This window comes from Symphalangus syndactylus, chromosome 18, assembly GCF_028878055.3.
Source record: "Symphalangus syndactylus isolate Jambi chromosome 18, NHGRI_mSymSyn1-v2.1_pri, whole genome shotgun sequence".
NCBI classification, from domain to species: domain Eukaryota; kingdom Metazoa; phylum Chordata; class Mammalia; order Primates; family Hylobatidae; genus Symphalangus; species Symphalangus syndactylus.
Genome location: NC_072440.2, coordinates 62,503,560 through 62,529,464, shown reverse-complemented (window position 1 = coordinate 62,529,464; position 25,905 = coordinate 62,503,560). Strand labels below are relative to the sequence as shown.

General features: G+C 44.9%; 2 protein-coding genes across 3 annotated transcripts in view; one reads left to right on the top strand and one right to left on the bottom strand.

Moving 5' to 3' along the window:
* LOC129468552 (low-density lipoprotein receptor-related protein 5-like protein) overlaps positions 1-1,602 on the top strand; it is a 52,462-nt gene extending 50,860 nt beyond the window's left edge. For both annotated transcript variants that reach the window (XM_055254266.2, XM_063623424.1), the window contains exon 5: positions 1,192-1,602. In XM_055254266.2, the coding sequence (XP_055110241.1) occupies positions 1,192-1,295 (104 nt within the window). In that variant the 3' untranslated portion in view covers positions 1,296-1,602. The remainder of the gene's footprint in view (positions 1-1,191) is intronic.
* The window catches only part of LOC129467502 (aspartate-rich protein 1-like), a 172,960-nt gene that overhangs the window by 115,666 nt on the left and 31,389 nt on the right, over positions 1-25,905 (bottom strand). The window contains exons 6-12 of the mRNA XM_063622361.1: positions 25,044-25,191; positions 21,299-21,326; positions 14,197-14,264; positions 12,779-12,800; positions 9,740-9,825; positions 7,997-8,018; positions 5,286-5,365 (exon numbers count right to left, since the gene is read on the bottom strand). Of these exons, the coding sequence (XP_063478431.1) occupies positions 5,286-5,365; positions 7,997-8,018; positions 9,740-9,825; positions 12,779-12,800; positions 14,197-14,264; positions 21,299-21,326; positions 25,044-25,151 (414 nt within the window). The 5' untranslated portion in view covers positions 25,152-25,191. The remainder of the gene's footprint in view (positions 1-5,285; positions 5,366-7,996; positions 8,019-9,739; positions 9,826-12,778; positions 12,801-14,196; positions 14,265-21,298; positions 21,327-25,043; positions 25,192-25,905) is intronic.

Below are 25,905 nucleotides of genomic sequence, written 5' to 3'. Positions count from 1 at the left end.
GAGGCTGAGGTGGCAGGATCCCTGAGCCTGGAGGCAGAGATTGCAGTGAGCGGAGATCATGCCACTGCACTCCAGCCTGGGTGACAGATTGAGACCCTGTCTCAAAAAAAAAAAAACAAAAAAAAAACATTCACTATCCACCATGGAAGGTGAGACTGATCCACTGTGAGTGATTGTTCAAAGAACAAAAAATAATCCCCAGAGATAAGACAAAAGGGTGCATCCATGGAGCTGTGATTTAAAGCTGAGAAATTGGGCTTCTTTCCCCTCCCCTCTCACCCCATGGTTTACTAAAGGAGATGAACAAAAGGATTCTTTTTTTGGCTTAAATATTTAACACAAATTAAAGCCAGTTTTAACAGCACTTTGGTTGATGAGTAAGATTAACAGACTGGCCAAAAATAAACAAACACTCTCTGTAGTGTGTGAAAAAGAGGCAGCTTTGGCCATGCTGGGTGAAAGTGAGTTTTCAAGGTTGCTGGGAATGTCTGTGATCGGAAGAAGGGCCTAGGTGGGAGTCTCAGGAGCTGAGACCCCAAGGGGTGACTTACCCAGTCCCTGCCCCCAAGGCGTTACTGTGTTCTTCCTGGGTCGGAGCACAGGCCAGGAAGCTGGACCACCAGGCTGGCACTCTCGCTGAGCTGCTCCCTGACTTCCTGACCATGCTCCCTTCAGCAGCCTCTCTGCACTTTAGTTTCCTTGAATGAAAAATGAGGATGAGAATAGCTCCTAACCCCAAGGTGGATGGAGTGAGTTCAAACAGGTGATTCCCTGGGATCAGTGTCTGGGGCCTGACAAGGTCCAGTCAGAGCCCGCACTGCTATTACTGATACTGACCCTTGGCCGTACCAGGGGAGAACTTGCTTGCCATTGCCAGGCGTTCTCCCACCACGCCCAGCTACTGTCCCTGTTTTGACGTGTGGCTGCAATAAAGCTGTGCACGTTGCAGCTTTTGGCACATCCTGGCTTTGAGGTAAAAGGTACACGTGTGTTTGAGGGTTGAGCCCGGCCATGGGAATGATAATCACAGCCCAACCCAGCCATGAGGTCGAACCCGACCTGGGGGTGAGTCCTGAGCTTGGCACCCCCGAGCTGTGTGGTTCATGGTGGCATTCATTGTGTGGCTTGGCTGCACCCCTTTCCCTGCTGGGCTTTTGGTGTTTAGATCAGAGCCTGTGTGTTCGCTTCCAGGAACCAACCCGCGTGTGGACAGGAATGGGGGTGCAGCCACCTGTGCTTCTTCACGCCCCACGCAACCCGGTTTGGCTGCCCCATCTGGGGCCTGGAACTGCTGAGTGACATGAAGACCTGCATCGTGCCCAAGGCCTTCTTGGTCTTCACCAGCAGAGCCGCCATCCTGCTCTCGGCGTCAAGGAGGCCTCAGCCCTGGACTTTGATGTGTCCAGCAACCAAATCTACTGGACAGACGTCAGCCTGAAGGTAGCGTGGGCCCGAACGTGCACACGTGCAGCCTATATGGGAAAACCTTGCCTCTGTACCTGCCTCAAAGGTTTCAGACATTTTTCTTAAAGCACTATAATATTTATTGTAACTCAATTCAAGCTAATTAAATATGAGCAAGCCTATTTAAAAAAAAAAAAATAGATGATTATAATGAGCAAATCCAGTAGACACACACGAGGGCTTTTGTGAAATGCTTGTGTGAATGCGAAATGTTTGTTGTCCGTTGAGCTTGACTTCAGACACCCCACCCGCTCTCTTTCCAGTGCCCGTTTGCTTAGCATTCTTTTATAATGCAAATGTAAACATCCAGGACAAATACAGGAAGACCGTTTTTTTCTTTTTGAGATGGAGTCTTGCTCTGTCGCCCAGGGTGGAGTGTGCAGTAGCATGATCTCGGCTCACTGCAACCTCCGCCTCCCAGGTTAAAGCGATTCTCCTGCCTCAGCCTCCTAAGTAGCTGGGTTTACAGGCACATGCAACCACACCCAGCTAGTTTTTTTGTATTTTTAGTAGAGACAGGGTTTCACCATGTTGGCCAGGCTGGTCTTGAACTCTTGACCTCAGGTGATCCGCCCGCCTCGGCCTCACAAAGTGCTGGGATTACAGGCGTGAGCCACCGTGCCCAGCCTAGAAAGACTTTTTGCCTTATAAAGAAGGGTTTAGGACCAGGAAGAAGTTGAATCTCTGAATAGACCAATAACAGGTTCTGAAATTGTGGCAAAAATCAATAGCGTACCAACCAAAAAGAGTCCAGGACCTGATGGATTCACAGCCGAATTCTACCAGAGGTACAAGGAGGAACTGGTACCATGCCTTCTGAAACTATTCCAATCAATAGAAAAAGAAGGAATCCTCCCTAACACATTTTATGAAGCCAGCATCGTCCTGATACCAAAGCCTGGCAGAGACATAACCAAAAAAGAGAATTTCAGACCAGTATCCTTGGTGAACATTGATGCAAAAATCCTCAATAAAATACTGGCAAACTGAATCCAGCAGCACATCAAAAAGCTTATCCACCATAATCAAGTGGGCTTCATCCCTGGGATGCAAGGCTGGTTCAACATATGCAAATCAATAAATGTAATCCAGCATATAAACAGAACCAAAGACAAAAACCACATGATTATCTCAATAGATGCAGAAAAGGCCTTTGACAAAATTCAACAACCCTTCATGCTAAAAACTCTCAATAAATTAGGTATTGATGGGACGTATCTCAAAATAATAAGAGCTATCTGTGACAAACCCACAGCCAGTATCATACTGAATGGGCAAAAACTGGAAGCATTCCCTCTGAAAACTGGCACAAGACAGGGATGCCCTCTGTCACCACTCCTATTCAACATAGTGTTGGAAGTTCTGGCCAGGGCAATGAGGCAGGAGAAGGAAATAAAGGGTATACAATTAGGAAAAGAGTAAGTCAAATTGTCCCTGTTTGCAGATGACATGATTGTATATCTAGAAAACCCCATTGTCTCAGCCCAAAATCTCCTTAAGCTGATTAGCAACTTCAGCAAAGTCTCAGGATACCAAATCAACGTACAAAAATCACAAGCATTCTTGTACACCAATCACAGACAAACAGAGAGCCAAATGATGAGTGAACTCCCATTCACAATTGCTTCAAAGAGAATAAAATACCTAGGAATCCAACTTACAAGGGATGTGAAGGACCTCTTCAAGGAGAACTACAAACCACTGCTCAGTGAAATAAAAGAGGATACAAACAAATGGAAGAACATTCCATGCTCATGGGTTGGAAGAAGCAATATCATGAAAATGGCCATACTGCCCAAGGTAATTTATAGATTCAATGCCATCCCCATCAAGCCACCAATGACTTTCTTCACAGAATTGGAAAAAACTACTTTAAAGTTCATATGGAACCAAAAAAGAGCCCACATCGCCAAGTCAATCCTAAGCCAAAAGAACAAAGCTGGAGGCATCATGCTACCTGACTTCAAACTATACTACAAGGCTACAGTAACCAAAACAGCATGGTACTGGTACCACAACAGAGACATAGATCAATGGAACAGAACAGAGCCCTCAGAAATGATGCCTCATATCTACAACTATCTGATCTTTGACAAACCTGACAAAAACAAGAAATGGGGAAACGATTCCCTATTTAATAAATGGTGCTGGGAAAACTGGATAGCCATATGTAGAAAGCTGAAACTGGATCCCTTCCTTACACCTTATACAAAAATTAATTCAAGATGGATTAAAGACTTACATGTTAGACCTGAAACCATAAAAACGCTAGAAGAAAACCTAGGCAATACCATTCAGGACATAGGCATGGGCAAGGACTTCATGTCCAAGACACCAAAAGCAATGGCAACAAAAGCCAAAATTGACAAATGGGATCTAATTAAACTAAAGAGCTTCTGCACAGCAAAAGAAACTACCATCAGAGCAAACAGGCAACCTACAAGATGGGAGAAAAATTTTGCAATCTACTCATCTGACAAAGGGCTGATATCCAGAATCTATAATGAACTCAAACAAATTTACAAGAAAAAAACAAACAACCCCATCAACAAGTGGGTGAAGGATATGAACAGACACTTCTCAAAAGAAGACATTTATTCAGCCAAAAGACACATGAAAAAATGCTCATCATCACTGGCCATCAGAGAAATGCAAATCAAAACCACAATGAGATACCATCTCACACCAGTTAGAATGGCCATCATTAAAAAGTCAGGAAACAACAGGTGCTGGAGAGGATGTGGAGAAATAGGAACACTTTTACACTGTTAGTGAACTGTAAACTAGTTGAACCATTGTGGAAGTCAGCGTGGCGATTCCTCAGGGATCTAGAACTAGAAATACCATTTGACCCAGCCATCCCATTACTGGGTATACCCAAAGGATTATAAAACATGCTGCTATAAAGACACATGCACACGTATGTTTATTGCGGCACTATTCACAATAGCAAAGACTTGGAACCAACCCAAATGTCCAACAGTGATAGACTGGATTAAGAAAATGTGGCACATATACACCATGGGATACTATGTGGCCATAAAAAATGATGAGTTCATTTCCTTTTTAGGGACATAGATGAAGCTGGAAACCATCATTCTTAGTAAACTACCACAAGGACAAAAAACCAAACACCACATGTTCTCACTCATAGGTGGGAACTGAACAATGAGAACACATGGACACAGGAAGGGGAACATCACACACCCGGGCCTGTTGTGGGGTAGGGGGAGGGGGGAGGGACAGCATTAGGAGATATACCTAATGCTAAATGACGAGTTAATGGGTACAGCACACCAACATGGCACATGTATGCATATGTAACTAACGTCCACGTTGTGCACATGTACCCTAAAACTTAAAGTATAATTAAAAAAAAAAAAAAAAAAAAAAAAAAAATCTCACTGTTAACTGTTTTTTAGCTCCCTGAGGCCATTCTTTGGGTTTGGACTGGCGAGTTTGTTTCTGACATCAGAAAACCAACATTTCCTTAGAAGACAAAGAAAGGGGCCGGGCGCGGTGGCTCACGCTTGTAATCCCAGCACTGTGGGAGGCCGAGGCGGGCGGATCACGAGGTCAGGAGATCGAGACCATGGTGAAACCCCATCTCTACTAAAAATACAAAAAAAAATTAGCCGGGCGTGGTGGCGGGCGCCTGTAGTCCCAGCTACTCGGAGAGGCTGAGGCAGGAGAATGGCGTGAACCCCGGGGGACGGAGCCTGCAGTGAGCCAAGATCGCGCCACTGCACTCCAGCCTGGGTGAAAGAGCGAGACTCCTTCTCAAAAAAAAAGACAAAAAAGACAAAGAAAGGTGGTCTTACCTGGACATCATCATCATCATCACAGTCATCATCTTCACTTCGTGGTAGGTATACTAAACTCAGGTTGTCCTCAGGAGAAGCTGGAAGGACACAGAGGAAAGATCAGTGCCCTGGTTGTTTGTGACTGTGAGTCACTCAGGGAGCTTTCCTGGATGTGGTGTAAGGCGGTGTTTGATTAAATAGCATGGACTGAGCTGATGCTGGTCTATTCCCCTGGGTGGAAGAGGGATGGCAGAGGAGGGGAGCAGAAAAGACATGAAACATAGGGGCCTTGGCCTTGTACTAGAGGCATCATGCAGCAACACAAAACAGTCAACCCCAAATGGAACTGAAGCACACACTAAGGGTCAATGGAAGAATGCCTTCCTCCCTCTCAAATGTTTTGAAACTCTTCTAAACAAACAGCATTTTCTTAACATATTCAAGATCATGTCAGTACACTAGAATCCAATTATGCTGGTACTACATGTACTATCTCTTTTAAAGGATTTATTACTTAATTAAAAGCCTATTGGTAAAATGGATCAATTTTACCCAATTTATTCTATTAATCACACATTCTTTTCCATAAAGATCATTTAAAAATTAAATATTAAAATGCTACAATTTAAAATAGTCATGAGTTCCTCTTTGTAAGTCTTCTTCTGGAACCAGGGTGTGTGCAGAAAACCTATTGGGCCCCTGTGATCAGGGGCTTCAGCACCTCTGTGTCACTCTCCCTGAGGAGATTCCCTAAAGATCAGGCTTCATTCAAACAGGCTAAGCTCACAGAGCCTGCCCTGCCTACACCAGTGAAGCTGAGAGATGTGACTCTCAACACTTTCTGCCATGAGGATAAGTTTCCAGGTTCAAATACACATGATCTACTGAACTGAGGAAATGTATACCAATAGAAATGAACACATTCATGAAAAATTGTCCATGAGTACAGGGGTGATTTTTTGGTTAACTAGCTTACATAAAAACTTTTTTATTTGATGCCTACTCATTAATACAAAATATTGGTATAAGAAATCACAAATTTGGCCAGGTGCAGTGGCTCATGCCTGTTATTCCAGCACCTTGGGAGGCTGAGGCGAGCAGATCACGAGGTCAAGACACTGAGACCATCCTGGCCAACATGGTAAAACCACGTGTCTACTAAAAATAAAAAGAAAATTAGCTGGGTGTGGTGAAATACACCTGTAGTCTCAGCTACTCAGAAGGCTAAGGCAGGAGAATCACTTGAAACTGGGAGGCCGAGGTTGCAGTGAACGGAGAGCAGATCACTGCACCCCACTATGGTGACAGAGTGAGACTCCATGGCAAAAAAAAAAAAAATCACAAATTTTTATCAGTCATGATAAATCTAACTTATTAGCTGTCAACCTAGATTCTACAAAGTAAAGAAGGTACAAAGAAGTTGAAAAGAATACTGTATTCATGGATAGGAAGACTAAACATGACTAACACACAATACTACACAAATGATCTACTGACTAACAACAATTGCTATCAAACTGGCAACAGCCATCTGTGCAGAAATGGCAAAGATAATCCTAAGACTTTAATGAACTTTTATGTAGCTCAAATAACCATGGTAACATTGAAAAATAGTGTTGGAGGGCATACATTCATGAGATTGAAATCTACAAAAAAAAAAAAGAAATTCAGACAGCATGCTTCCAGCGTTGGGGCACTCATAAGTATCACAGGTATAGAATAGAGAGCCCAGAATTAAATGCACACATACAGAGTCAGCTGATCTTCAACAAAGGTGCCAAGAATACACAAGGGGGAAAGGAAAGCCTCTTCCACAAATGATGGTAAAACTGCATATTCTCATTCAAATGAAGAAATGGAATGCTGACAGTGTGCTCAAGGTTGTGCTTCTCCCTCCATTTCCAAGACACTGGAGCTTCTGCAGTGAGCCCAGAGTGAATTTTCATTCCGTCCTCCATGCCCAGGGAGATGTCTTGATACCAGAGGTAAACAGCAAGGACAGACGAATGTGCTGCCATGAAACCTAACAGTTCATAAGGTGAGGATCTATTTCTCCTATGCATCTGTGCACACCACAGAAGAATTCTGTCTCCAAGATTAAGTGACTGCCTGTGACAGAACTGCATCCCAAACCAAAGGCTCTGACATTTTGCAGTGGCACAGGCAGAAAAGAGCAGGTGTTCTCAGAAACATCATCTTTAAATCATGAAGAAGAGGAGATAGAAAACACAGGATACTCAAAAGCCCATAAACAGTACTTCTCACCATGATGACATTGAACTCTGAAAATAACAAACTCGGCTTTTATTTACTTTTTCTCTTTCTACACCCTCAGCCTCTCAAGCAGCAGGTATAACCTGAAGGTTGCTGGAAATGCTGTTTTATTAGATCCCACCTGAAGTCTTCTTGCCTACCTGGAAAGGCATCCTCTTCCCTGCTGAGATTCTCTAGAATCCACTCTTTAGAACCACCAATATCAGGATAAGTCAGTGAGAGGTGCACTCACTTCTACTCCAGGTGAAGGCACACTGGCTCACACAAAATCTCCTGGTTGGTCCTCTGGTTTCACACACATTTCTACAGCCCCTCTGGTCATAGTTATACGCTTGCAAAATCATTTCCTCTCACCACACCCCCAATTTTTCTTAACAGGAACCCAGATTAAGGTTTCTATATATTAAAGCCAGCAAGTTTGTTTCTCAGAAAGTGAGTTACCTCAAGGTACGTACCCTGGACAGGTGATGGTAAAATCTGCAACGAGACAAAAGAAGATGCTATGAGAATCAGATCAATTCCGCTGCACCCCTTACACAGATATGTTAGTCTCTTGATGACTTCAGAAAACTAGTTGTGAAACAGTGGCTGAATCAAGGGTCAAAGACCAAACATTCTAGCATAGAGGACACATGTGGAAAAGACAAGAGCTTTTCCCACAGAATTTATCTTTGAGGTTGATTTAGGTTGGTAAATGCACAATGCCTAATCCAAGGAGAAAAACTGGTGTGGAGGAAAACGCCTCTGCATTACAGTTGATGATGGATGCTGTCATTTAAAAACATCCTAGTGTGTCATGTATTAGATGAAAAGAAACTCCCACTGAACTCCATCCTCACAGACAATTGTGTATGTTGTACATAATGTGCCTTGTCATATTTTTATATCAAAATTAATTGAGAAGGAAAGAAATCAGGTGAAGGAAATAATGTATACAGTGGTCCATTTTTAAGTCAAAGTGCCTTGAACCAGTTTAGGTCATAAAATACAGAAGAAATACTAGGCTCTTGCTTGGATGGGCAATGCCTGCTTGTTGGGCACCCCCTCCTCCCCACTTAGTTGCCCTCACTTGAATCAAAGAATATTAGTCTAAGATGAAAGTTTACTAGCCTGCAAAATAGCTCGCTTTGTCTGTTCTTATCAGCCTGCCCAGCTACTTAAGTAAGTCATAAGTCAAATACTTGAAGAGCCCCTGAGCTGACTAGGATGGCAATGCATTGGGGGCTGCAACAAAATGCAGTAAGACAACCATAAAAAAAAAAATATATACCAGCCAGGTGCGGTGGCTCACGCCTATAATCCCAGCACTTTGGGAAGCCGAGGCGGGCAGATCACGAGGTCAGGAGATCGAGACCATCCTGGCTAACATGGTAAAACCCCGTCTCTACAAAAATACAGAAAATTAGCCGGGCACGGTGGTGGGCACCTGTAGTCCCAGCTACTCGGGAGGCTGAGGCAGGAGAATGGCATGAAGCCGGGAGGCGGAGCTTGCAGTGAGCCGAGATTGCGCCACTGCACTCCAGCCTGGGCGACAGAGCGAGACTCTGTCTCAAAAAAAAAAAAAAAAAAAAAAAATACCTAAAGCTCCTAACCAACAATCAATATGTGACACCCGGGAAGATTCTGACCCCATAGTACTCAGCCTATGCGGAACCAGGGGAGGGACCTGCACACTAGGGGATAAATTGCTTGTTGAAACTGTGCTGGGTGTGTCTGCCCATCAGACACCAGATCTTGCAACACTGTCATTAAAAGTCTCACTTTTGGCCAGGTGGGGTGGCTCACGTGTGTAATCCCAGCACTTCAGGAGGCTGAGGGGGGCAGATTACCTGAGGTGAGGAGTTTGAGACCAGCCTGGCCAACATGGTGAATCCCCATCTCTACTAAGAATACAAAAATTTGCTGGGCATGGGGACACATGTCTGTAATCCCAGCTACTTGGGAGGCTGAGGCAGGAGAACTGATTGAGCCCAGGAGAAGGAGGTTGCAGTGAACCGATATTGCACCACTGCACTCCAGCCTGGCTAACTGAGCAAGACTGTGTCTCAAAAAAAAAAAAAAAAGAAAGAAATAAAATAAAATCTCACTTTTGTAGTTTTTCAGCTCCCCAAGTCTATTCTTTGGGTTTGGACTGGTGAGTTTGTTTCTCACATCAGAAAACCAATATTTCCTTAGAAGACAAAAAAAGGTGGTCTTACCTGGGCATCATCATCATCAGCATCATCACAGTCATCATCTTCACTTCGTGGTAGGCATATTAAACCCAGGTTGTCCTCAGGAGAAGCTGGAAGGACATAGAGGAAAGATCAGTGCCCTGGTTGTCTGTGACTGTGAGTAACCCAGGGAACTTTGTTGGATGTGGTGTATGGAGGTGGTTGATTAACAAGCATGGACTGAGTTGATTGATGCTGGGCTATTCCTCTGGGTGGAAGAGGGATGACAGAGGAGGCAAGCGGGAAAGACACAAAACATGGAGGCCTTGGCCTTGTGCTAGAGGCATCATGCAGGAACACAGAAGAATCAACCCATAATGGAACTAAAACACACACTACGTGTCAATGGCAGAGTGCCTTCCTCCCTCTCAAATATTTTGAAACTCTTCTAAACAAGCAGCATTTTCTTAATGTATTCAAGATGGTGTCAGTACACTAGGATCCAATTATGCTGGCACTACATTTAGCATCCCTTTTAAAGAATTTATTACTTAATTAAAAGCCTATTTTTTTGGTGAAATGGATTCAATTTCACCCAAATTATTCTATTAATCACATATTCTTTTTCATAGAGATCATTTAAAAAATTAAATATTAAAATGTTACAATTAAAAATAGTCATTATTTCCTCTTTGTATGTCTTCTGTAACCATGGTGTGTGCACACAACCTTTTGGGACCTTGTGATCAGAGGCTTCAGCAGCTCCTGTGTCACTCTCCTTGAGGAGATTTCCTAAGGATCAGGCTTCATTCAAACAGGCCAAGCCCACACAGCCTGCTCTACCTACACCGGTGAAGCTGAGACACCTGACTCTGAACACTTTCTACCATGAGGATAAGTTTCCAGGTTCAAATATGCATTATCTACTGAAATGAGGAAATGTATACCAATAGAAATCAACAAATTCATGAAAAAATGTCCATGAGTGCAGGGGTGAATTTTTGGTTAACTAGCTTGCGTAAATTTTTTTATATGATGCCTATTCATTCAGACATACAAAATATTGGTATAAGAAATCACAGGCCGGGCGCGGTGGCTCACGCTTGTAATCCTAGCACTTTGGGAGGCCGAGGCAGGTGGATCACGAGGTCAGGAGATTGAGACCACAGTGAAACCCCGTCTCTACTAAAAACACAAAAAATTAGCCAGACGTGGTGGCGGGCGCCTGTAGTCCCAGCTACTCGGAGAGGCTGAGGCAGGAGAATGGCATGAACCCGGGAGGCAGAGCTTGCAGTGAGCCGAGATCATGCCACTGCACTCCAGCCTGGGTGACAGAGTGAAACTCCGTCTCAAAAAAAAAAAAAAAAAAGAAATCACAAATTTGGCCAGGTGTGGTGGCACATGCCTGTAACGCCATCACTTTGGAAGGCCGAGGCAGGCAGATCACGAGGTCAAGAGATTGAGGCCATCCTCGCCAACATGGTAAATCCACGTCTGTACTAAAAATACAAAAATTAGGTGGACGTGGTGGCACGCACCTGTAATCCCATCTACTTGGAAGGCTAAGGCAAGAGAATCACTTGAGCCCAGGTAGCGAAGGTTGCAGTAAGTGGAGATCACAACACTGCACCCCAGCATGGTGACAGAGTGAGACTCTGTCTCAAAAAAGAAAAATCACAAATTTGTATCAGTCATGTTAAATCTAACTTACAAGCTGTCAACATAAAGATTCTAGAAAGTGAAGAAGGTGCAAATAAGTTGAAAGGCTTCCCGTATTCATGGATAGGAAGACTAAGCATGACTAACACACAATACTACATGAATATCTACAGATTAAAAATAACTGTCAAATTGGCAACAGCCATCTGTGCAGAAATGGAAAAGATAATCCTAGAATTTTAAGGAACTTTTATGTGGCTCAAATAACCATGGTAACATTGAAAAAGAATAGTGTTGGAGGGCATACATTCATGAGATTGAAATCTACAAAACAGAGAAATTCAGACAGCATGCTTCTAGCGTGGGGGCACCCATAAGTATCACAGGTATAGAATAGAGAGCCCAGAATTAAATGCACACATACAGAGTCAGCTGATCTTCAACAAAGGTGCCAAGAATACACAAGGGGGAAAGGAAAGCCTCTTCCACAAATGATGGTAAAACTACATATTTTCATTCAAATGAAGAAATGGAATGCTGACAGTGTGCTCAAGGTTGTGCTTCTCCCTCCAATTCCAAGACACTGGAGCTTTTGCACTGAGCCCAGAGTGAATTTTCATTCTGTCCTCCACGCCCTAGGGAGATGTCTTGATACCAGAGGTAAATACCAAGGACAGACAAATGTGCTGCCATGAAACCTAACAGTTCATAAGGTGAGAATCTATTTCTCCTATGCATCAGGGCACACCGCAGAAGAATTCTGTCTCCAGGATTAAGTGACTGCCTGTGACAGAACTGTGTCCCAAACCAAAGGCTCTGCCATTTTGCAGTGGCACAGGCGGAAAAGAGCAGGTGTTCTCAGAAAGATCATCTTTAAACAATAAAGCAAGCAGAGGTGATTGAAAACACAGGATACTCAAAAGCCTATAAACATAGTACTTCTCACCACAATGACATTGAACTCTGAAAATAACAAACTCGGCTTATATTTACTACTTTTTTTTCCCTCTTTCTACACTCTCCCTAAGCCTCCCAAGCAGCAGGTATAACTTGAAGGTTTCAGGAAATTCTGTTTTATTAGATCCAACCTGAAGTCTTCTTGCCTACCTGGAAAGGCATCCTCATCCCTGCTGAGATTCTCCAGAATCCACTCTTTAGAACCAACAACATCAGGATAAGTCAGTGAGAGATGCACTTGCTTCTCCTACTCCAGGTGAAGACACACTGGCTCACACAAAATCTCCTGGTTGGTCCTCTGGGTTCAAACACATTTCTACAGCCCCTCTGCTCATATATACATTATACACTTGCAAAATCATTTGCTCTCACCACACCCCCAATATTTTTAACAGGAACCCAGATTGAGGTTTCTATATATTAAAACCAGCAAGTTTGTTTCTCAGAAAGTTAGTTCAAAGTATGTACCCTGGACACGTGATGGTAAAATCTGCAAAGAGACAAAAGAAGATGCTATGAGGATCAGATCGATTCTGCTGCACCCCTTACACAGATCTGTTAGTCTCTCTCTTTTTTTTTTTTTTTTTTTTGAGACGGAGTCTCGCTCTGTCACCCAGGCTGGAGTGCAGTGGCGCGATCTCGGCTCACTGCAAGCTCCGCCTCCTGGGTTCACGCCATTCTCCTGCCTCAACCTCTCCAAGTAGCTGGGACTACAGTCGCCCGCCACCACGCCTGGCTAATTTTTTGTATTTTTAGTAGAGACGAGGTTTCACCGTGGTCTCGATCTCCTGACCTCGTGATCCGCCCACCTCGGCCTCCCAAAGTGCTAGGATTACAAGCGTGAGCCACCGCGCCCGGCCTCTAGTCTCTTGATGACTTCAGAAAACTAGTTGTGAAACAGTTGAGTCAAGGTTCAAAGACCAAACATTCTAGCATAGAGGACACCTGTGGAAAAGACAAGAACTTTTCCCACAGAATTTCTTTGAAGTAGATTTAGATTGGTAAATGCACAATGCCTAATTCAAAGAGCAAAACTGGTGTGGAGGAAAACGCCTCTGCATTACAGTTGATGATGGATGATGCTGTCATTTAAAAACATCCTAGTGTGTCATGTATTAGATGGGAAGACATTCCCACTGAACTCCACCCTCACAAAGAGAATTGTGTATGTTGTATCTTATGTGCCTCATCATATTCTTATGTCAAAATTAATTGAGAAGGAAAGAAATCGGTTTAAGGAAATAATGTATACGGTGATCCATTTTTAAGACAAAGTGCCTTGAACTGGTTCAGGTCAAAAAACTACAGAAGAAATACTAGGCTCCTGGTTGGACAGGCAATGTCTGCTTGTTGGGCTCCCCTTCCACCCTATTTAGTTCCCATCACTTGAACAAAGACGTTTAGTCTACGTTGAAAGTTTACTAGCCTGCAAAATACCTTGCTTTGTCTGTTCTTACCAGCCTGTGCAGCTACTTAGGTCATAAGTCGAATGCTTGAAGAGCCCCTGAGCTGACTAAGATGGCAATGCATTGTGGGCTGCAACAAAATGCAGTAAGACAACCCTAAAAAAACAAAAACAAAAACAAAAAACCTAAAGCTCCTAACTAACAATCAATATGTGACAACCTGGGAAGATTGTGACCCCATAGTACTCAGCCTATGAGGAACTGGGGGAGGGACTTGCACATTAGGGGATAAACTGCTTGTTGAAATTGTTCTGGGTGTGTCTGTCCATCAGACACCGGATCTTGCAAGACCATCATGAAAAGTCTCACTTTCGCTGTTCTGCAGGCCTCTGAGTCCATTCTTTGGGTGTGGATGGGTGAGTTTGTTTCTGACATCAGGAAAGCAACATTTCTTTAGAAGGCAAAGAAAGGGGGTCTTACCTTGGCATCATCACTGTCTTCCTCACTTGGTGGTAGAAATTTTAAACTCAGGCGGTCCTCAGGGGGACCTAAAAGGACATAGAGTTAATGTCAGTGCCCTGGTGGTTGGAGACTGAGTCCCTCAGAGAGCTTTGCTGGATGCGGCATGTGGAGCGTGGGACTGAAGATTCTGAGAGCATCTGAGAGAAACAACTGTGTTCAAGTAGTGAGCATGAGGGAGTCTCACCAGAGACCTTGCATCTTCGTCAGTGCCTAGACCTGGTAAGATTCTTACATTCCCAAGTCAAAGAAGATAGTAACCAATCAAAAATCAGGGCTTTGATGTTTGCTGTGACATAGAGAGGAAAAACTGGTCTTCTGGGAAAGGTAACCATTAAATATCAGAGCAAGAAAACAAAAGGGTTACAAACACAGCACACAAAGCCCGTGGACACATACTGTCTCATCTCTATCTTATTAAAATACAAAAGGAACAAGTCAGACTTCTACACATATTTCCTTTGGTTTTGACTTCATCGCCCTTTTCCTAGGTTCCAAAGCAACAGGTGTCACCCAGCTGCTCCCAGAGCTCCTCCTAGAGTATCATTCTCTACCTGCAGATCTCTCATTGCAGCTGCCCTCGTGGATGGCGTCCATTGGCCAATCATTAGAGACAAAAACATCCGGAAGGAGTTATTCCAGAGAGCAACTCGCCCAGCCTCCCACTCCAGGTGAGGCCACACTGGGTTACATGAGATCATTCTGCCCTTTCCTTGGTGTGGTCAGACTCTCCCTGAGCTCTGTGGAGTCAGAGGTCTCTAAAAAGGCATTGCTCACACTTGCCAGCCTTCAAGTGAGAAAGAGGAATTGAAGGAATGACCTTTCCACTTTTCCTTCCACTGGCCCATTACAGGTCTCACCTCCAGTCTCACAGCCCTGAGATTCCCACTTTGATGTGCACGCTTTGAGTTAGAGGAGTTCAACAATTGGTCCCTCAGCCAGGCTCACAGCGGATGTGAAAGAGCATTCTGCGGGGATGGAAATCTCTCCACTTCATTAACATAAGGCTGATGGGCAGTTGCTTGGTGGCTGTTGTGATGAGGTTCTGAATTTTTTTTTTTTTTTTCGAGACGGAGCTTCATTGTTGCTGCCCAGGCTGGAGTACAATGGCATGATCTCGGCTCACAGCAACCTCCGCCTCCTGGGTTTAGGCGATTCTCCTGCCTCAGTCTCTCGAGTAGCTGGGATTACAGGTGTGCACCACCACACCCGGCTAATTTTTGTAGAGACGGGGTTTCACCATGTTGGCCAGACTGGTCTCAATCTCCTGACCTCAGGTGATCCACCCGCCCCAGCCTCCCGAAGTGCTGGAATTATAGGCGTGAGCCACCTCGCCCAGCCCTGAACTTTTAATTGTAAATATTTAAATGTATTTAAATATGAGGGCTGGGCACAGTGGCTCACGCCTGTAATCCCAGCACTTTGGGAGGTCGAGGCGGGTGGATCACGAGGTCAGGAGATCGAGACTATCCTGGCTAACACCATGAAACCCCATCTCTACTCAAAATACAAAAAATTAGCTGGGCGTGGTGGTGGGCACCTGTAGTCCCAGCTACTCTGGAGGCTGAGGCTGGAGAATGGTGTGAACCCAGGAGGCGGAACTTGCAGTGAGCCAAGATCATGCCACTGTACTCCAGTCTGGGCGACAGAGCGAGACTCCGCCTCAAAAAAAAAAAAAATATGAGGAGGCACATAGATGACTGAGAACCACACTAGACAGCACAGGAGATCCAGGCATGAGGAAGACATGACTCCCCTCCCCTGGTGTTTTCTTGCAAAATAGTTTGCAGCTCTGCTCCTGCCATACGTTTATGGTTACTTCCTGGGCATCTGCACAAGGGCCAGTCACTGTGTGGGGCTGGGGGATATGACGACAATGAGGACAACATCCAGGTCCAGAGGGATTCCAGCAGGGGGCGCGTATGCACACAGGGGAAGAGCGTGGCCCTGCACACCCTGTCTAGACAGGATCAGAGCAGCAGGAGCCAAGGGGCAGGGGCACCTCACTGTCCTCAGGAGCTCAACTTCATCTCCAGGGACCCTGACTCAGAAGCTGGGGCAGGCTCCGGGATTGGTGTAGGGCTCAACAGGCTGAGAAGGAAACATTTCCACACCTGCACTAGATCCCAGCCCAGGGGCGACCTAGAACTCATCCCAGGGATGTGTTCATTACAATGCCCATGGGGCCTAACATGTTCTCCCCAGGACTGAGCTCTGGGATAAGGACTAATGAGGAAGACACAGTCACTGCCCTGGCAGGAAACACCCATAGCCAGGGCTCCTCTATCCACCTTGTGGGAAGACACAACACAGATAGAGTTTGACACTGAAGATTCCAAACCTTCTATAAAATAAGTGGAAACTGATGTGTTCTGGATTCCACAGAAGAGTTGCAAGGATGAGCTGGACTCTGGAATCAGTCCCCATTACTTTGCTGAGCTCCTGGTGCACTGGCACTCGTGTCCCTCCCCACCTCCCCTGCTACTCGGGAGTGCTGCAGCTACAGGCCCAGTGCTAGGGGGCTCTGTCCAGTTGAAACATATGTCAGCCAGGCACAGTGGCTCACGCCTGTAATCCCAGCATTTTGGGAGGCTGAGGCGGGTGGATCGTCTGATGTCAGGAGTTCAAAACCAGCCTGACCTACATGGAGAAACCCCATCTCTACTATAAATACAAAAATTAGCTGGGCGTGGTGGTGCATGTCTGTAATTCCAGCTACTCAGCAGGCTGAGGCAGGAGAATCACTTGAACCTGGGAGGTGGAGGTTGCAGAGAGTTGAGATCCTGCCACTGCACTCCAGCCTGGGTGACAGAGTGAGACTCTGTCTCAAAACAAACAAACAAAATAAAACAAAAAAAAAAACACACACATATTTCTGGGCCAGACAACCCTTGGCCAACAGTGTCTCCTCAAGGACCATTCCTCAAGTGACTTCCAGAAGAGGTGAAAAAGAAAAACTCATCGTCCCAGCCCCAGGAAGATCAAGCCTGGGACCTCTCTGTGTCAGTCCTGACCCTGAAGTCCATCCCTGCTGACTTGTGTCCTGTCTGCTCCGTGGGGACCTGATTCCTGTTCTGCCCCATCACCAATTTCTGCTGATGTCGCTGCCATCATCACACAAAGAGACGGAGAGGACAAGGGAAAGCAATGCAACTCCATTCTTGAGGCATTTAGGATGATGTCCACGCCATGCTCTTGGCAGACAGGAAGGCCAGGTCCTGCTCACTCCTACTGAGAAGGGGTCTCAGATATATGAGTACTAACCCTGTGATATTTCTCCTCTGCTCTTCCCTTTTTCTTTTCTTTTCTTTTTTTTTTTTTTTTTTTTTTTTGAGACAGAGTCTTACCCAGTCACCCAGGCTGGAGTGCAATGGCTCAATCTCGGCTCACTGCAACCTCTGCCTCCTGGGTTCAAGTGATTCTCCTGCCTCAGCCTCCTGAGTACCTGGCATTACAGGCATCCGCCACCACACCCAGCTAATTTTTGTATTTTCAGCTGAGACAGGGTTTCACCAGCTTGGCCAGGCTGGTCTGGAACTCCTAACCTCAGGCAATCCACCCACTTCAGCCTCCCAAAGTGCTGGGATTAGAGGCGTGAGCCACCATGCCCAGCCCATGTCTTCTGTTTCTTTACACTGTGTGTGCATCCATTGAGTCAGTGGCTGCTCATGCTCACACCAGCCCCCAACAGTGGGACAGTCCACCATGGGGATCAGTACATGGTGAGTGCTGAGCCTCACTAACCTAGCGGTGCAGGAGGTCTCCAGTGAGGGTGATGGGCACCAGGCTAACAACAATGTCCTCTGAGTTCTGATGTGGCACTGGCCCTTGTCCGTCTGCTATGGATTAGAGCATTTTTTTTTTTTTTGAGACAGAGTTTCACTCTGTCACCCAGGCTGCAGTGCAGTGGTTCGATCTTCGCTCACTACAACCTCCACCTCCCAGGTTCAAGCAATCCTCCAGCCTCAGCCTCCCAAGTAGCTGGGATTACAGGTGTGCGCCACCATGCCCAGCTAATTTTTGTATTTTTAGTAGAGACAGGGTGTCACCATGTTGGCCAGGCTGGTCTCATACTCCTGACTCAGGTGATCCGCTGCCTCAGCCACCCAAACTGCCAGGATTACAGGCATGAGCCACTGTGCCCGGGCTTGAGGTAGTCATGTTATTAAATACAATGCAATGTCTTCCTGATCCTTCCCTGCTTTGACCAAGTGCTGAGGAGTGACCCCAGCACTGAGAGATGTTGACCTGCACTGTTCCATGTGAACCCTTACACTTCTCAGAATCTGTGAGCTGACCAGAAGCCTGTGGGCTTTCTATGTGTATTTCACAGTAATGTCCATGCAAACATCTGTTGTTCCGTGTACCTTTTGCTACCCTGGGTTATGTGACCACTGGGGCCCCATTTGATGATGAGCAATGTTTGGCACGCTTATAGGCCAACACAGTTCCAGGTGCACACATAGGTGCTGGAACTCCCTGGTGTGGGGTCATATCACCAAGCCTGAGTGCTGACATAGTTGAGTAATATAGACCATCAACACTGGGACCCATTTCTGGGTTCACTTTTGCCTCTTCCACTCAGGAGGTCAAAATCTGGGTTCACTCTTTCTGCACTCTCTCCATCTAAGGAGTAGGGATATTAAACTGACCTTCAGGTACAGCGTGGTGAGGGAGGAAAGAGGTCATTTATGTAAAGTGTATGGTGGTGTTGAAGTTTTTCTTCCTTTTTATTAGAAGAATGACATGACTCGGGAGGCTGAGGTGAGAGGACCACCACAGGCCAGGAATTCAAGAAAAGTGACACTTCTACTGTGCTGGGCATGCGGGTCCACATTTTTGGGGGAAAACATACATTTACAAACACACTCACAATCACTACACATTAATTCACTCCTAGCTACCTCCCAACCCTCCTGCACACAAACCCACACCATCTAAATGATACAGCTGTTTCCAGGGACTCTAGTGGATGATGACAGTTCTTCACGGAGCCATCTGTTTCTCACACTGCACTCCAGGTCCTCACTCCTATGAGGAACCTGAAGCCAGGCAGGCTCTCCAGACAAAAACAGGCAAGAGAGTCCCCCACGACCCATCAAGATTTGTCATCAGCAAGGGAATGGTCTTAGAATATATACGGTGTTAGAGAGGGGAACAACACACACTGGGGCCTGTCAGGGGGCAGGGGAAGGGACAGCATCTGGATAAACAGCTAATGCATGTAGGGCTTAATACCTAGGTGATGGGTTGACAGGTGCAGCAAACCACCATGGCACACTTTTACAAACCTGTACATCCTGCACATGTATCTCAGAACTTAAAAAAAAAAAAAGTTAAAAGAGAAATGGCTAGAGTAGGCAAATCTACAGCAATAGAAAGTAGATGAGTGGCTTCCTATCACCAGAGGTGTGGGGGTTGGAAAAAGAGAGGAGTAACCACTAACGGATACAGGGTTTCTTTGAGGAGGAATGAAAACATTCTAAAATGAGATTGTACAATTGTTGCACAACCCTGTAAATGCAGTAAAAACACTGAGTCACCCACTTTTAATGGGTGAATTGTTTTTCATGTCAATCATGTCTCAATAAAGCTTTTTTAATAATAAAAAAATACATACGGTAGAAATTTTGGGCTGTATAGTTCATCTGCAATAGGAGAAAGAAAACGCCATAAGGATCCGATCATGCTGGGTCCTGTTTGCACAGGTCTTTTATTCACTTGGTGACATTAGAAAACCACATGTCAAACAGTGATCAAGTCATTGGCCCCCAAGTAAAGCATAGAGAATGCTTGCGGAAAAGGCAATGGGTTTTCATGGAATATTTGCAAGTCCATGTTGGCTGGGAAATACAAAATTATTTTTCAAGAAGAAAAAGTTGCTACTAAGAAATATGCTCACTACCAGACAGTTTGTAGGTGATGCTGTCATTTTTTACTGTCATTGTCAATCAGGCCTCAGTTGGTCAAAAACTCAAATGGCTGGTCGCTAGAGTCCATGACCAACAGAAGCTTCATTGACAATGGCAATCAAATATGATATTCACTTGATAATCCCACCACCAAGAAAATTGTTAGTCATCTGTTATGTACATGATCAGATTTTTATATCTTCATTTCATTAATAAGGGAAGAAGCCCCAGAAGAAAAAAAAAACCTTTCTCTTCCAGATGAAGGAATGCATCTTACCACGTCAGGTAACATCTTGTCCACAATATCAAGCGCACACTCCTCCAGATCTGGAGCTAGGAGAACATAGAGTGACAGTCAGTGCTTTGGTGCTGCTGAGGAATCCCACAGGAGCCTTGGGGGATATGGACCGGGGCTGGACTGTGGAGGTGGGTGGTTGACAAGCATGGACTGAGCTGCTGTTGGACCATTCTTCTTGGTGTGGAAGGGAGGCAAAGGGGAGGAACAGAAAGAGCCTTGGCTTTGTAGCTAGGGCAACCTAACCAATGTGAAACATTCGCGTTAAAAACTAGTTAATACAGAAAGGTGCTGTATGGTTCAGTGAGACCAAATCTACAGAGATAGAAAGTAGATGAGTAGCTACCTAGAAACAGGGGTGTGGGGGTTGGGAAAAGAGAGGAGTGACTATTAACGGATATGGGGTTTGAGGGGGAATGAGAAGGTTCTAAAAAAGTGGGCCAGGCGCAGTGGCTCCTGCCTGTAATCCCAGCACTTTGGGAGGACAAGGCGGGCAGATCACAAGGTCAAGAGATCAAGACCATCCTGACCAACATGGTGAAACCTTGTCTCTACTAAAAAATACAAAAATTAGCTTCTCCTGTAGTCCCAGCTACATGGGAGGCTGAGGCAGGAGAATCACTTGAACCCAGGAGGTGGAGGTTGCATTGAGCCAATGCACTCAAGCCTGGAGAGACAGTGAGACTCCGTCAAAAAGAAAAAAAAAAAGGTTCTAAAATGAGATTGTAACAATGGTTGCACAACCCTTTAAATATAGTAAAAACAGTGAATCACCCACTTTAAATGGGTGAATTGTTTTGCATGTCAACTATGTCTCAATAAAGCTTTTTTTAAAATAATAAAAAAAAATACATACGGTAGGAATTTTGGGCTGTATAGTTCATCTGCAATAGGAAAAAGAAAATGCCATAAGGATCTGATCATGCTGGGTCCTGTTTGCACAGGTCTTTTATTCACTTGGTGACATTAGAAAACCACATGTCAAACAGTGATCAAGTCATTGGCCCCCAAGTAAAGAATAGAGAATGCCTGTGGAAAAGGCAATGGGTTTTCATGGAATATTTGCAAGTCCATGTTGGCTGGGAAATACAAAATTATTTTTCAAGAAGAAAAAGTTGCCACTCAGAAATATACTCACTACCAGACAGTTTGTAGGTGATGCTGTCATTTTTTACTGTCATTGTCAATCAGGCCTCAGTTGGTCATAAACTCAAATGGCTGGTCACTAGAGTCCATGACCTACTGAAGCTTGATTGACAATGGCAATCAAAAATGATATTCACTGGGTTTTTCCCCCCACCAAGAAAATTGTCTTGGTCATCTGTTATATACATGGTCAGATTTTTATATCTTCATTTCATTAACAAGGGAAGAAGCCCCAGAAGAAAACATTTCTCCTCCAGGTGAAGGAATGCATCGTATCACATGCCCGGCCTCAGATATTTCTTTATTATTATTATTATTATTTTTTTATTTTTTTTTTTGAGACGGAGTCTCGCTCTGTCCCCCAGGCTGGAGTGCAATGGCGGGATCTCCGCTCACTGCAAGCTCCGCCCCCTGGGTTCACGCCATTCTCCTGCCTCAGCCTCCTAAGTAGCTGGGACTACAGGCGCCCGCCACAACGCCCTGCTAATTTTTTGTATATTTAGTAGAGACGGGGTTTCACCTTGTTAGCCAGGATGGTCTCAATCTCCTGACCTTGTGATCCACCCGCCTTGGCCTCCCAAAGTGCTAGGATTACAGGCTTGAGCCACCGTGCCCGGCCAGATATTTCTTTTACTAATAATGCATAAAGCATTATTTTGTTATACAAAATTGAGAACCACACAGTGGGGTACCATTGTCCTCATTCGATAAAGATGAATAGTCAACATCTGACAAGCCTTAAATGTCTGACACTGTTCCAACTGTGGCCTACTAATTTAACCCTCAGAAACAGTCCCATTTTACCGATTTTACAGAATAAATCTAGATGGAAAAGTCAAGTAACTTCCCCAAGGTCCCACGACTGCTCATGGTGGGGCCAGAATTTAATCCTGAGGAGTCTTGATCCCCACAAGATGACTGTGATTATCAGAAAGCAAAGGTAGAAGTCTAGCATGGAAGGGAAGTGACATTGTAGATTAGTGTATTTTAAGAAAAATGGCTGGACGTGGTGGCTCACAGCTGTAATCCTAGCACTTTGGGAGGCCCAGGTGGGTGGATCACCTGAGGTCAGGAGTTTGAGACCAGCCAGGGAAACATGGCAAAACCCCATCTCTACTAAAAATACAAAAATTAGCTGAGCATGGTGGCACATGCCTATAATCCCAGCTACTCAGGAGGCTGAGGCAGGAGAATCACTTGAACCCAGGAGGCAGAGGTTGCAGTGAGCTGAGATCACACCACTGCACTCCAGCCTGGGCAACAGAGCGAGACTCCATCTCAAAAAAAAAATGTTTTTTTATGTGGATTTTTAAATTCCTCCCCTTCATTTAACATTAAGTCCCTTCTAAGGGTGAGGCACTGCATGGGCCTGAAACAGTCTCAACACTCAGTGAGTTCAGGCAGATGAGCAAACCAAGGCTTAGAGAGTTCAGTGGTCTAAGAGTACACTGCTGGGCAGTGAATGAATCTGGAATACAAAGGCTCATTCACTGTCTAGCAGTAGAGTTTAAGTAGAGTTTAAATTTTATTCTGGAAACATGACAGTCACTGAACCACATAGAGGTGAGGAGTCTCTATCAGATGTGTTTGCGGTGAGGTCTCTCTGCACAATAGAGGACTGATGGAAGCAATGGGACCAATTAAAAGACATTATGTTGGGAGGCCAAGGTGGGTGGATCATTTGAGGTCAGGAGTTCGAGACCAGCCTGGCCAACATGGTGAAACCCCATCTCTACTAAAAATACAAAAATTAGCCTAGCATGGTGGTGGGCACCTGTATGTAGTCCCATCTACTCGAGGGGCTGGGGCAGGAGAATCGCTTGAACCTGAGAGGTGAAGGTTGCAGTGAGCCAAGATCACACCATTGCACTCCAGCTTGGGCGACACAGAGAGATTCTGTCTCAAAAAAAAAAAAAAAAAAAGAGACATTATGTTCATCTGGAAGAACAGGTAAGGCTAAAGGCAGTGGAAATGACTGAAGTGGATGGAAAAGTTTTGTGATCATTTGGGAGAGAGAACAGGAAGCATTAGATGATTAGATGTGGAAGAACAGGGGAAGTAAAAGGAAAAACAGGCTGCTAAGGCTCTAGTTTGAAGGACTGGGTAAATAGCAGTGACTTTCTCCTACACAGACCATGTAGGTAGAGGAATAGGTATGGGGAATAAGATAGTTTTGGGCTGGATTCAGTGACTCATGCCTGTAATCCCAGCACTTTGGGAGGCCGAGCTGGGTGGATCACGAGTTCAGGAGTTCGAGACCAGCCTGGTCAACATGGTGAAACCCGGTCTCTACTAAAAATACAAAAATTAGCCAGGCACAGTGGCAGGTACCTGTAATACCAGCTACTCGGGAGGCTGAGGCAGGAGAATCCCTTGACCTGGGAGGCGGAGCTTGCAGTGAGCCGAGATTATGCCACTGCACTCTAGCCTGGGTGACAGAGTGAGACTCCGTCTCAAAAAACAAAAAAAAAAAGATAGTTTTGGACTCTTAGGTATCGCACTGAAATGGAGCTCTCTGCTTGAAAGTTGGATAGAAACCTCTGCAGGCTAAGTCCATTCTGTGACATCACAACTCATGTTTTAAAAAATAACATATACACTAAGTCAAACAATTAAGGAAATTTCCTAATATTTACATACAAAGAATATGACAATTTTTTAGTTATTACTTTCTTAGAGCAACTCTGAATTTATGATCATGGTGAATGAGGTGTCATGTAAAATAAAGCTGTTCTATAAAAACAACATTTAAATTTTATTGTCATCAGAGCATATAGAAAACAATTGAAGCCATGGGTATGGCAGGGATTGCTTTAAAACGCTGTGTATAATAAGGGGAGTTGGAAAGAAAAGAGACTTGGGGGCCAGGTGCAGTGGCTCACACCTGTAATCCCAAAACTTTGGGAGGCCTAGGCGGGCGAATCACCTGAGGTCAGGAGGAGTTCGAGACCAGCCTGGCCAACATAGTGAAACCCCGTCTCTACTAAAAATACAAAAATTAGCCGGGCGTGGTGGTGGGCACTTGTAATCCCAGCTATTCGGGAGGCTGAGGCAGGAGAATTGCTTAAACCCAGGAGATGGATGTTGCTTAGCCGAGATGGTGCCACTACACTCCAGCCTGGGTGACAGAGCAAGACTCTGTCTAAAAAAAAAGAAGAAAAAAGAAAGGAGACTTGGGGAATGGGGAGATTTAAGTGGCATTAAGTAAAGCCTGCAAATGTGAGCAGTGAGTGTCAAGGTACCTGAGTGTTCATCAGAAATGACTGATCGGGTGAGTCTCATCACAATGGAGCTGGTGTCTGCGTCTCATGTCTCTAATGGCCGCACCTAGCACAGTACCCAGTCAATAGGGACTCAGTACCTAATACCCCAATGAACAGAGTAAAATTCTGCCCATTCAAAAACACGTCCATACCCACCAACTTCCCTCGTGGAGTTTTACTTCTTTCACTTACTGTAATGTTTTGAAGTTCATCCCTCCTGTGGCCTGTATCCATAGTTTCTTTTCTTTGTGTAACTGAGCAGTACTCCACTGTATGCACAGACCACGTGGGTCTATCCATTCTCTAGCTGACGGACACTCGGGTTGTTTCCAGTTGCTGCCTATAGTGAATAAGGCTGCTGAGACCATTTATGTACACGTCTTTTGGGAACACAAGCTTTCATTTCTTCTAGATAAATTCCTAGGGCTGGAATTGCTAGCTCAAATGGCTAGTTTATGCTTAACTTCTTTTTCTTGCCTTTCTTTTTAATGGAAAAGAATATACTGATACATAATATTGGAAATTTTTTTTTTTTTGAGGTGGAGTATCGCTTTGTCATCCAGGCTGGAGTGCAGTGGCGTGATCTTGGCTCACTGCAAGCTCTGGCTGCTGGGTTCACGCCATTCTCCTGCCTCAGCCTCCCAAGTAGCTGGAACTACAGGCACCCGCCACCATGCTCAGCTAATTTTTTTCTATTTTTAGTAGAGACGGGGTTTCACCGTGTTAACCAGGATGGTCTTGATCTCCTGACCTCATGATCCGCCCACTTCAGCCTCCTAAAGTGCTGGGATTACAAGTGTGAGCCACCGCACCTAGCCTATATTGGACATTTCTCAGGTACATGTGCTGTTTGGTTCTGTGCATCCAGCGTGTCATCATCAAGTCAGGATATTTGGGGTATGGCCTTGAGTATTTATCATTTCTATGTGTTGAGTATATTTCAAGTTCTCTCGTAGCTATTTTGAAATATACAATACGTTATTGCTAACCATAGTCACCCTACTCTGCTATCCAACATTAGAACGCATTCCTTGCATCTAACTGTAAGTGTGTA